This window comes from Rhagoletis zephyria, unplaced genomic scaffold, assembly GCF_001687245.7.
Source record: "Rhagoletis zephyria isolate East Lansing unplaced genomic scaffold, Rhagoletis_zephyria_1.1 Rzeph_scaffold_00608, whole genome shotgun sequence".
Classification (NCBI taxonomy): Eukaryota; Metazoa; Arthropoda; class Insecta; order Diptera; family Tephritidae; genus Rhagoletis; species Rhagoletis zephyria.
The window spans coordinates 95,138-108,645 of NW_016157692.1; the positions used below are offsets into that span (position 1 = coordinate 95,138).

Consider the following 13,508-nt stretch of genomic DNA (forward strand, 5'->3'; position numbering starts at 1 on the left):
CATACAACAACACATTTTACGATTTAGCTAGTGGAGCTGGATATTGTTTCCTGTGGGATGAAAACCATGGTCACCGTGGGTCAGAGGAAATTGGAACCACTTTATTAAAAATGCTGAACAATTTACCCGAATCAGTAACGGATGTTATTCTGTATTCAGACTGCTGTGGAGGACAGAATAGAAACAGATTAATTGCCATATTATTGCTTCATATGAATCATTCATTGCATTTCAATTCAATAACGATTAAATATCTTCAAAGTGGACACACACAAATGGAAGCAGATTCCATGCATTCGGCTATAGAACGAGCTAAGAGAAATATTTGTGTATATTCACCAGAAGAATGGCCAACTATACTTAGACTGGCAAGACGAAAAAATCCGTACGCTGTAGAAAGGCTTAACTACAGTGATATTATTGATCTCAAAACGGCGTTCTCAAAATTGAACCATAACTTGAAGAAAAATGTCAACAATGAATCGGTAAATTGGCTTAAAATCAAGGTTCTCNAACCATAACTTGAAGAAAAATGTCAATAATGAATCGGTAAATTGGCTTAAAATCAAGGTTCTCCAAGTAATAAAAAGTGAAAAGAGACAATTGTTATACAAGGAACAATGGAACGAAGACTTCAAAGTGATTGATATAGATGGCTCGAGAATGAAAAAGAAAGGAGTCACAAATTTTACATTAACTCACAAATATAAAAAAGAACTACCAATTTCTGACACAAAATTGAAGGATCTCAAAGATTTATGCAAAAAAAATGTAATTCCTCCCGGCTCACAGACATTTTTTTTGAATTTACAAGGAGGGAATAATCGCGATTGTTTAGATGAACCAGACAGATTCGAAGAAGAGGACGAAGACGACAATAAATAAAGACCATGCTAATAATTTACGATCTGACTGTAATTAAAACATAATTTTATAGTAATAAAAATTCATATTAAATTTACTTATTATTCTGGTGTATTTCTTGAATAAAATAGTGTATACCATACAAAATAAAAGAACGTATCAGAAACTTGATAGAAAACATTAAAAAATAAAATAGCCTATCTGATGTATCTGCAGTTTACACCTCTTTTTTGTTCATTAAAAGGATGATTATAATAATACAAATTGGTCAGTTAACAAAAGAGACTCAGTTTTATACAGTTGATTTGAGTAAGAGCTACTTTCGACAAAAAGTTTGAAATTCATTTTCTCAAAACATCAAAAAATTTATAGGCTATTTTAATACTAAGGGGACGAAGTGTATTGGCTTTTGGAAGTATGAGACAGATGCACTGTTGAGGTTTGCGAACCTTAATTTTTTTTGTGACTCATGCACCGATTGCATTAAATCGGCGAACAATAGCTATGAAAAGTTTTTTGATTTAATAAAACAAAACGAAAATAAATTAGAAAATATCGTTGGTGAAAAAATAGCAATTGTAACAGAAGCGGTAAAACAAATTAAAGTGGACATAGCGGACCAAAATAGAAACAGAGAGAGCCAAACTCAGAAATCAACGTATGCGGATCAAGTGAAAAAGTCAACTGCTGGTAATGTCCCGGTTATACTGAGGCCAAAAAAAAACTCAAGAGAGTGAAGTAACAAAAAGTGATGTAAAAACAATAATCAAGCCCTCTGAGCTGAAAGTGTGTGTAAACGGAATTGCGAATAGGCAAAATGGAGCGGTAGCAATTAACTGCGGGAGTAATGATGCGAGAAAAATACTGGTTAATGATATCAAAGAAAAAGTGATTGATAAGTACGATATCCACCTGCCGAAAATGAGAAAACCAAAGATATTAATAAGCGGGTTGAGTGAAAATATTGATAATGAGTTGGTGGCTCAAACCATAAAAAACCAAAACAATTTAGAGGCCAGTGAAGTAAAATGTGTGAAAGTATTTAAGTCATTTAAAAGCCCAAAAGTATATAACGCAATAGTTGAAATCGATGGAGATGGCTTTAAAAGTGTAATGTCCGCAAATAAGTTGAATGTCGAATGGGACAGATGTACAGTATATGAATGTTGTAATGTACCGAGTTGCTATAAGTGCTGCGGGTACAATCACAAAGCCGCAGTATGCAAAGGAAACAACCAGATATGTGCCAAATGCGGAGACTCGGGACACACATTCCGGGAATGAACTCCGAACAAATGTAAATCAACTAGAAACTATAATTTTCGAAACAAAATTTGAATATGAAAATCAGAATCTCATTTAACAGACGCAGTAAATAATGGTTAAATAAGCTTAGGTGACTATAAAATAGTAAGATGTGACAGTATCTCCAATCACACTGGAGGCGTGCTTTTTTATATCAACCACGAATGGAATATGGAAGTAATGAATTCAATCGCTGTGGGAAAAATGATTTGGTGGCTCGTGATAAAGGTTAAGCAGAAAAATGTAACTTTGATACTAGTGGCAGTTTATAGATCGCCAGAAAAATAGAAATCCCCTGAGAGTATATTTTGTGAATTCTTTAAAGAGCGAATGGAAGCAAACACACTTTTCAAATCAATTATTTTTTGTCAAAATGTCCAGAACTTTTTTTTCCTTTTCATGAACTCTAGAACTATTGGAAGGCTACTCAGAACAACTTTTCTTTTTTCGTTTGCGTCATACCGTATGCCAACTTCACAGACATGGTATGTACATATGTATGTAATGTAATATTTGTTCGTTTGTAAAAGCAAGTATATGGCCAGTATGCAGCTCTCAAGAAAAGCAAAAACTCCATATAAAATGGCGTACAAGAAATGGCTAAAAGCGAAAGTACATAACGTGCATTGCGTCGCCGTCGCCGTCACTGACAGTTCTCAAAAAAACTGGTTCGCTGTATTTGTATGAAGTAAGTTACATGAACAAGCTGACGGTGCCGGTGCCGCACAAATTAGCTCAACTCTCAATTTTGCTTATTCGATTGCGTCAAATGACAACTATTCAGTGTTTTGTTTACATGTTTGAACGCAAATTTTTCCAGTTTGTGAAAATTTTTAATATTTATGGAAATAGGAAGTTTAAAAAATAATGTAGGAAAACCTAATAGAAGAAGTGAAAAAGTAAAATGCAAATTTTGCAAAGAGTATCAGCGAGTTAATGATTTTTCGGGAGCAATGTTAAACGAATTGTGTGTAACTTGACGCATAAGTATCGTTGATGGTGATGTTGACGGTGGCGGTGACGCTATCGCAATGGATGGTATGTACTTTCACTTTAAGAAATTTTAATTTTCTTGAGTGAAATTTCCTTAACCTTTATGTCAGCAGCAGAAAAATTATACGTACGTCAACAGCAGCATGTGTTGTGACGAAAATGTGAATATATAACACATTTCTTTTAAACCGGATAAGTTTTTACTGTTATTTTCTGAAGAAATATGTTTATTTTAAATATGTGAAGAAATATTTGAGAAATATGATATTTCACTGTACAAATAATGATTTTCTTAGAACACACTCTATGATCGTTGGTTTTGAATGTATACATAAAGGACTGTTTAGGTACAAAACTTGTATGGTTATTGCAAAAGGGCTTTTGCAGGTAGACGCAAACAATGTGATGGGATGTTTCTTGTTACATCAGGTAGTACAAAACTTGTACCAACCTGAAGAACTTGTAGGCAGTAAAGAACTTAAGATCTAATATTTACTTGAATACGTGTAGTGCGAACTTGGAGGCTGAAGAGATATAATGTTTTTATAACCAAGTGTTACGCAACGAAATAAAATTTATAAAAGTAAAAATGGCAAATGGTGAATGGCTCACTCCACGACAACTTAGTGCACTTGATCCAGAAGAACCACACCACAACTGCATGATTCCGAACCCACAACATACTCAGGTCTGAAAATATGGACCAGTACGTGCCAAAGAATAATAAATCAGTTGTGGTCTTTTCAAGAATGCATTAGACAACCGAAGTAAAAGGTCTTAAGAAGAAGCCACTATTGATATTAGATTACAACCAAAGCAAATGTGGCGTTGATAACATAGATAACTGCCTTGCAAAATATTCAACCAAACGGCCTTTGGCACTTTCTTATAATGTTATGGATGTAGCTGTCCTTAGTACGTACATAATTTACGTCGAGAATCGCCCACCCCAGAAGACCTTTGAAATCCGACTAGGATGTTCCTTTATCAACTTAGTGAGCAACTGGCGGAATCTGAAATAGAAGTGAGAGCTACTAATAGTCGAAGAACTAGAATATTCTCTACACGCAGCATCAATGAAGCAATAAACGGCGGTCCTTTGAGGACAATGGATGTTGGTATTTAGGAGGCAAGGAAGAACGTGACACGTAATTTTCTATATCCGCCCAACAAGGCAAACCTGCATATTGTGCAAAAAACCCGTGTGTGCAGAACATTCTACTAATATGCCGCAATGCAATATCTCGATGCAATTAAAAAGTTAGTAATTTCCAATTTATTCATATTTTTTATTTTAAAAGTATTGTCTTACAATAATATCATTATATTCGTGTATTATTTTAGGAATTCGATTCCGAACAGTGTTGCCACAAAAAAATTACCAAATTCCTCAAAACCAAATGAAAAATCCTCAAAATCCGAACAAATTACTCAAAATTTTCTTATTACAGATATGAGTATTGTGTACTGCATACTATTTACAGGTACTCAGTATAAAAATTAATTACATTCCCCAATTCAATTGGGTTCAAACAAAGTATCACCGTTGTTTTTTTTGCCTTGGTGTGTATATAATATTGCTGCAACTATATCAGTGCTCAATCTGGTCCTCAAGTCAGCTCTACACATTTTTAAACTACTAAACATACGTTCAACTGAAGCATTAGAAAAGGGCTATATTAGCAAATCAGATATATATTTTTTTTTTTTTAATTGGGAAACTTATATGAACCTGAAGAATCTTTTAATTCAAAATCTGTTTTCCTATAATTTTCTGGATCTAATGATGAATCAATATGAATATCCTTATGATCGAACAATGCGTGTTCTCTCCATTCGTTACGGAGATTTTGCAAGTTCAAAATACATAAGTTGAAAAGATAACGATGGAATGAAAAAAATTATCGATAACATTTTGAATATTTAGCAGGAAATGCGGATGTGCTTAAGAGCGAAACACACCACACAAGCGGCTTGACAAACCAAGCGAAATATCCCTTTGCTTTAAGCCATTTATGTTGTGTATGGGGGTGTTTGAAGGTTTGACAAGCCGTTTGAGGGAAATGTCAACAAAAATCGAAATTTTTTGATTTTCTGGCCACCATGTTGACATTTGATCAAACCGCTTCCGTTGTTATTGATAAAAACGCCTCACTTGCAACGGAATTTTTACCGAATGAGGACGCAAGAGAAAACCAAGCCCTTTTATATTGTGAACCGGAATAAAACTAAAATTCTTTGCTTGAACGAGTCATGTTTGCATGGTGTATAGCGATATGGGAAAATTAGGTTTGAAGTATGTTTGACAAGTCGCTTGTGTAGTGTATTTCACTCTTTATAAAACTTCGGAACAGTGTTGCCACTTGGCAATATTTTTATGTGCCAAAATACCTACCAAATCAGTATCCAAACTACCAAATATTTTTCCATCATTAAAACGAAATTTCTTAACAGCACGAATTTTTTAGCTACTCCAATTAGCAGTAAAAGTTGAAATCTTTCTCTCAAGATAGGCAATTTTTCGTTAAATTTCAACAGCTGATCGATCATGGCTTTGGGAAGGGAGAAAACTCATACTTGTGACAACTCTTACGTGTGAGCAAATTGAAAGCAATTTTTGACCGTGGAAACGCAAAGTAACCCAGCCAGCATAGACACGTAAATTTTGCTGGCAGTGCAGTCTCGTACAATTTCCGGTATCTGGAAACAATTACGAAATACCCACAATTTTCGTTAATCCACGTATTCAAAATTGTTCAAAAAACAATGCGCTTTTCGTATCCAGAAACGAACAGAAAACGACTACAGTTTCGTTAATTTTCGTATTTGGAAGACGTTCGAAAATGATGACGTTTTTGAAAGCAATAACTGTATTTTAGTTTTTCAAGCGGCGGTGGCTGAGCGTGCAGAATAGCGTTCTAATATTTATTAGCTTTCAGAAGGTACCATGGTCAATGCCGTCAGGTGCTTCCTTAATTAAATTTTTTTCAAACTATAAAAAATCATCTGTCAAGTGCAGAAGGAAAGCATATTGAACGAAAAATTCAACCAGAAAATTTTCAGTAAAACAGACAAAAACACATCCGTTTCAAAACAATTTTCGGTATTTGTCTGACCATACGTTCCTTCTGCATACTTTAGTGTTTAAAGTATACGTTTAGAGGAATTACTCACAAAGTGGCAACAATGATTCGGAGTTATATTCTTGTATTATTTTAAGAATTCTATTCGGAATAAAGTTTACTTTTCAATAGTATCAACATACATATTTGCATGCGATTTCATATACATACCTGTGTTCGTATGGAAAAGTAGCTTATGTCTAAAGGCTGGCTTTAGTATAAATCGGCATTCGCAGCATACGATTGCGAATAACTCACTGGCGCTGAACCGTTGAACAACTTTTGGCAAATAAACGTGCAAGAAATAGTTCCGATACTAGCAAGTCAATATTCTTACCAAGTTTCATCAAAAAATTCCTTGCCGTTTAAAGAATAAAGGGAATGCCGCATTATACTAAAGCAAGCCTTTCGACATAAGCTACTTTTCCATACGAACACAGATACATACCAGGGTATGCAGCTGTTGACGTAAGGGGTAAGAGTCGAAAAATGGCCAGATCTCTGGTCCAGGTGGTCCAATCCCACCCAGACTTGGGAATATGACGTAAGACACTTTTGTTGAGGATATCATGAAATTTCAAGTCAATCCGATGTCTAGTTTCCACGATATAATAGTTTTAGAACGCAAAACATACCTGGGTATGCTGCTGTTGACATAAAGGTTAAGGCAGAACGCAGGTCTTAAGAAGTTTGCTACATCTTCTACTACTCATGTTTGCAACAGAGATATATGCCCGTTCCATTATTTCTTGAGGAAAGAGTGAGGCAACAGGCTGTGAACTATCAGATGGCAAAAGTTCTTGGACACACTAGAGCTGCAAAACTATCGATTGCACTATCGATAGTTTTATTTTTGGAAAAACATCGATTGTTTTCGGGCAATAGTCGATAGTTTCGATAGTGCCGGTGCATTGAAATTTTGTGATCTTTACTTAAATAAATGACGCTGTGAATTGAACTAAGGAAAATATTTAGAATTTCACGCTTAAGATGTAATATTTATACTTACATACGTGCAATATTTATATTTACATATGTACATATGCATATATTACATGCTGCTCGGAGTTGAAGTTTCCCTACATATACAACGCGATAGTATACGATACTATCGAAAATATCTATAGCATTTTTCAAACTATCGAAACTATCGAATGGCGTCACTATCGATAGTTTTGCAGCTCTAGGACACACACACGAAATAATAGCTCTGATCCAGTACTCCATGAACTTACAGGATTTTACACGAACTTGCAGGAAGTTTCAGAAAAAATGTTCCCGTACTCCAAAATCCTGTAAATGAGAACGACTTTTGGAGAGTTGTGTCGAGAGTGAAGTTGCAAGATTTTACCCGAACTTTTTCTTCTGGTAAAATCATGAAAAGTGTCAAGCAATCGCTGGTTGACATTTTTACAGGAAAAATGTTCTTTTTTTGTTCCCGTACTTTTTGTTGTTACTCACTTTTTACTCTCACTTCAGAGAGTAATTTCGCTGTTTGACAGTTTTACAGGATTTTTCACGAAAAGTATTGGATCAGGGCTAATGGCATTTTTTTATTGGCCGTTTTCTTGAGAGCTGCATACCAGCCTATATTATGCTGAAGAGCTTGTTTAAGTTCACACATTTTCCGATGGTGGGAACGAAAGTAGGAATATGCACAAATATCTATACTATATATAACTAGTAGGAAAGCTTAAGTTCGGACGGAGCCGGACATTAAATACCCGGCTCAAGTATTTAATATATGATTTTCACCTTTCCGAAAGCTACCGCTACATTTTAAACCGGGGTGTATCAATTTTGAGTAAATTAGCGTCCTTAAATTGCGAAATATTGAAGTTTCAAGCATTTCTGAAATTACCGTTATATGACAAGCGGCCTCAATTTTCTGCGCTTTGCTTTTGTATGGCAAGCACAATAACCACACAAAGTTTGGTACAAATTGGTAGAACGGTTACTGAGATACATATATGTGATCATAAGTGGGCGTTTCCACTCCCATTTTCCAAAACTTTATCATAAACGTATTTCCTGGTAAAAATTGATGCAAGCATCAATTTTGAATAAATTAGCTTTAATACTTACTGATTTATCGAAGATTTCGTATTTCTCTAAATTACCGTTATATGGGCCATTTCGTATGTTATACTAAGGCCAACAACTGTGCCAAGTTTGGAAGAAATTTTTGCAGCGGTTACCAGGATATACACATGTAACCATAAGTGGGCGTGGCTACGCCCATTTTCCGAAAATTTATAATATTCTTATTTTTCGTCTAAAACTTATTGTAATTATCAATTATGAGGGAATAATCTTCAGTAGTTACTAAAATATCGCAGTTTTCGTATTTCTGAAAATTACCTTTATATGGGAGGTAGGCGTGGTTATTGTGTATGATTCAAACAAGCAAAACTGTTTACTGCGTTGACTCGGTATAAAATTTAACAAGCAAGTTGCGGCTCGTACGCTTACGTTGTTCATGTATAAAATTATACACACATTAGTTCAGTATAAACGAACTCCAAATTAAAGTAGCTCCTTGCTCTTCTCTTAGGTTTTTTTGTACTTTAATTCCCGAATATTTGGAAAAAATTAAATGAAGGTACGTACAGAAGCTACACACATCGCAAAGCATCTCGTAGTGGAGACAGGAACCAAAATCAATTTAACTCTATATCTTTCCAACTAGTGGCCGGAACTTAATATATAAGGCATCGTTTGAAAGGTATTGGCCTATAGAATAACACTAAATATGTTGGGTGTACCCTTAAACCGGCAAAAGCAAAAAACATTTTTTGATTCGCAACACTTTAGCCTAATTTTTAAGAATTCGGATAATCGTTTATGAAACTTGAATACATTTTCTGGACACACTGTACAAGACCTTTCCAACGATACATGTCGATTGGACGTCTGGATAAAAACTTCCAAATCTCGTGTATATATAAGCGAGTCATTTCAGCATGCTACTGTGGCTGCTTTCGTCACTCGCGCGCACTGCCGTGTATGCTATAAATGTAAGAAAATAAATAAAACAAGTAATTTTTAGCAAAAAAAAACCGACTTCAACTCTCATATAAAAAAAAAATATATATATATATCTCATGATCCACTGATCGGATCTTAACCAGATTAGTATGGGACCACCTCTGAGACACTACCTTTCCGATGCAAAAAGAATTAACGAAATCGGTTGACGTGGTCCAAAGTTATGCGGTAACATACATAAAAAAAATAAAATAAAAAATAAAAAAAAAGATTCCGACGAACTGATAACCTCCTCCTTTTTTGGAAGTCGGTTAAAAATTATATCAGCTGATAGTCAAAGCGTAAAACAGATGAATGTTACCCAAGATTTTGCTTCGTTTTGCTTTGCTTTGCGTCAAACGTTTTTTATGTGAGCATACTCATGCATATGCCTACATCGATATTATATGTCAAAGTAAAGAACTATCAAGCAAAGCGAAGAAAATTGTATGTGAATCAGCCTTACGTCCCATATAACGGTACTTTTCAGAAATACGGAAACTGCGATATTTTAGTAACTACTAAAGCTTATTCCATCAAAATTGATATTAACAATCATTTTTGATATTAACAATAAATTTTTGGAAAATGGACGTAGCCACGCCCACTTATGATTACATGTGGATATCTTGGGAACTGCTCCACCAATTTATCCCAAACTTGGCACAGTTGTTGGCATTGGTANTTTTTGCAGCGGTTACCAGGATATACACATGTAACCATAAGTGGGCGTGGCTACGCCCATTTTCCGAAAATTTATAATATTCTTATTTTTCGTCTAAAACTTATTGTAATTATCAATTATGAGGGAATAATCTTCAGTAGTTACTAAAATATCGCAGTTTTCGTATTTCTGAAAATTACCTTTATATGGGAGGTAGGCGTGGTTATTGTGTATGATTCAAACAAGCAAAACTGTTTACTGCGTTGACTCGGTATAAAATTTAACAAGCAAGTTGCGGCTCGTACGCTTACGTTGTTCATGTATAAAATTATACACACATTAGTTCAGTATAAACGAACTCCAAATTAAAGTAGCTCCTTGCTCTTCTCTTAGGTTTTTTTGTACTTTAATTCCCGAATATTTGGAAAAAATTAAATGAAGGTACGTACAGAAGCTACACACATCGCAAAGCATCTCGTAGTGGAGACAGGAACCAAAATCAATTTAACTCTATATCTTTCCAACTAGTGGCCGGAACTTAATATATAAGGCATCGTTTGAAAGGTATTGGCCTATAGAATAACACTAAATATGTTGGGTGTACCCTTAAACCGGCAAAAGCAAAAAACATTTTTTGATTCGCAACACTTTAGCCTAATTTTTAAGAATTCGGATAATCGTTTATGAAACTTGAATACATTTTCTGGACACACTGTACAAGACCTTTCCAACGATACATGTCGATTGGACGTCTGGATAAAAACTTCCAAATCTCGTGTATATATAAGCGAGTCATTTCAGCATGCTACTGTGGCTGCTTTCGTCACTCGCGCGCACTGCCGTGTATGCTATAAATGTAAGAAAATAAATAAAACAAGTAATTTTTAGCAAAAAAAAACCGACTTCAACTCTCATATAAAAAAAAAATATATATATATATCTCATGATCCACTGATCGGATCTTAACCAGATTAGTATGGGACCACCTCTGAGACACTACCTTTCCGATGCAAAAAGAATTAACGAAATCGGTTGACGTGGTCCAAAGTTATGCGGTAACATACATAAAAAAAATAAAATAAAAAATAAAAAAAAAGATTCCGACGAACTGATAACCTCCTCCTTTTTTGGAAGTCGGTTAAAAATTAAATCAGCTGATAGTCAAAGCGTAAAACAGATGAATGTTACCCAAGATTTTGCTTCGTTTTGCTTTGCTTTGCGTCAAACGTTTTTTATGTGAGCATACTCATGCATATGCCTACATCGATATTATATGTCAAAGTAAAGAACTATCAAGCAAAGCGAAGAAAATTGTATGTGAATCAGCCTTACGTCCCATATAACGGTACTTTTCAGAAATACGGAAACTGCGATATTTTAGTAACTACTAAAGCTTATTCCATCAAAATTGATATTAACAATCATTTTTGATATTAACAATAAATTTTTGGAAAATGGACGTAGCCACGCCCACTTATGATTACATGTGGATATCTTGGGAACTGCTCCACCAATTTATCCCAAACTTGGCACAGTTGTTGGCATTGGTACAACATACCAAATGGCTGAAAATATTTAAAATGGGACAATAACCATAATAAGGTATCGTTGGAAAGGTATTATTGACCTATAGAACAACACTTAATATGTTGTGTGTACCCACTAGGGATGTCAATCCCGAGATCCCGGTCTTTTTAAGTCCCGAATATCCCGGGATTAGTCGATTTAAATCCCGGGATTGCTGGAAACAATTTTTTCGTTAGCCAATTAAATTTTTATCACAAATATCCCCTTAAGGGCAAATTAAGAATTTGTTGCAACCCTTAATGCTATAATTTCTTTAAGATCGCATTACCATCAAAAGAAGGAATAATTTTGCTTCGCTCGAAATGGAATAGGTGATGCACTTATATATTTATTGTTTACTTAAATGTGTTAACTTTGTTATTATTATTTAAATATACTGCTAATATCTTAAATTGATCTCAAACCGTGATTCAAAAAATTTTATATATTTAGTTACATAGGTTACCAAATACAGTCACTTACAAAAATATTTTGCATCGATTGTTTTTGCAATATTTAAAATATTTTTCATGGTATTATTTTGTTAATAAAAAAAAATATATAGCTCATTTTACAACAAAGATCATGTAAATCAAAATTTCACACTTTAGAGAAAGTTGGTTTAAGTTCACCAAATTATCATAAAAATATCAAACTTTTTAATCATAATTTTTACAAAAAATTCTATTATGCAGTTTTGTAGCCCATTCAATTTAATACAATAAAGTGCAGTTTCAAAGTTGCTAAAAACTCCGTTGATTTTTGAATTTTTTTTACTGACGATGTTGGGCATTTTCTTCCTTATAACGAGTTTTTCTATAGGCAAAAAAAAAAATATAAAATGTCGACGGGATGTTTTCGCAACTTCAAATTGCACATACATATATATTTCTTTAAATTAACAAAAAAAAAAAATACCATGAAAAATATTCTGAATATTGCAAAAAAAAAAAAATCTATGCAGAATATTTCTGTGAGTGACCGTATATGCAGTTGTACTTGTAGTACAAAAACTAAGTTATAAATTAATGAGGATATGTACATACATACATATATGTTTGTCAAATTTTATGTTTGTTTTTTGTTGATTGAAAATACTGATTTATCGCCTTAGTAAATATGTAAATGAATTACAATAAATTGTATTTTTTTTTGTTATATCAATCTGATTTAAAATACTATAATAGGAATCCCGGGATTGTATTTTTAAAAAATCCCGGGATCGACAAAACCCCGAAAATTGACATCCCTATTACCCACATACCCCCTTAAACGGGCAAAAGCAAAAAAACGTTTTTTGTTTCTCAACACATTAGAAATTTTTAAGAATTCGGATAATCCAACGATACCTCAAACATGTCGATTGGGCGTCTGGATAAAAACTTCCAAATCTCGTGTATATACATACATATGTACATATAAGCGAGTCATTTCAGCAAGCTACTGTGGCTGCTTTCGTCACTCGTTTATTTTTCGGCTTTTACAAATTAAATAAGTTCTCTGCAAGAAGCAGTGTTGCCAGAACGGCTAAAATGTTTTAGTGAAATTTCACATAGACTCTGGCAAAAAACGGCTAAAATGTTTTAGTGAAAACCCACATGCTTTATTTAAATAAATCGCAAGAAACGAAAGACTAGTTAACACCATTAATTTATATCGTGTGTATATTCCTCATCATCAAATGAATCACTATTGTATATATCACCTGAATTCATTAATTTTAAGGGATCGTCATCTACAGTAAAATTATGGCAGCATTTTTCTTCACGTTTTAAACCGTATCTTATATATACACCATTAATTTATATCGTGTGTATATTCCTCATCATCAAATGAATCACTATTGTATATATCACCTGAATTCATTAATTTTAAGGGATCGTCATCTACAGTAAAATTATGGCAGCATTTTTCTTCACGTTTTAAACCGTATCTTATATATATAAAATAGCGTTTAACGTTTTAAT

General features: G+C 34.0%; 1 protein-coding gene across 1 annotated transcript; it reads left to right on the plus strand.

Moving 5' to 3' along the window:
- The first annotated feature begins 275 nt into the window (after positions 1–275).
- Positions 276–885, plus strand: LOC108360688 (uncharacterized). Its single transcript, XM_017613078.1, has 2 exons — positions 276–506; positions 571–885. The coding sequence occupies exons 1-2, from the start codon at positions 276–278 to the stop codon at positions 883–885; spliced, it is 546 nt and encodes a 181-aa protein (XP_017468567.1).
- The last annotated feature ends 12,623 nt before the right edge of the window (positions 886–13,508 follow it).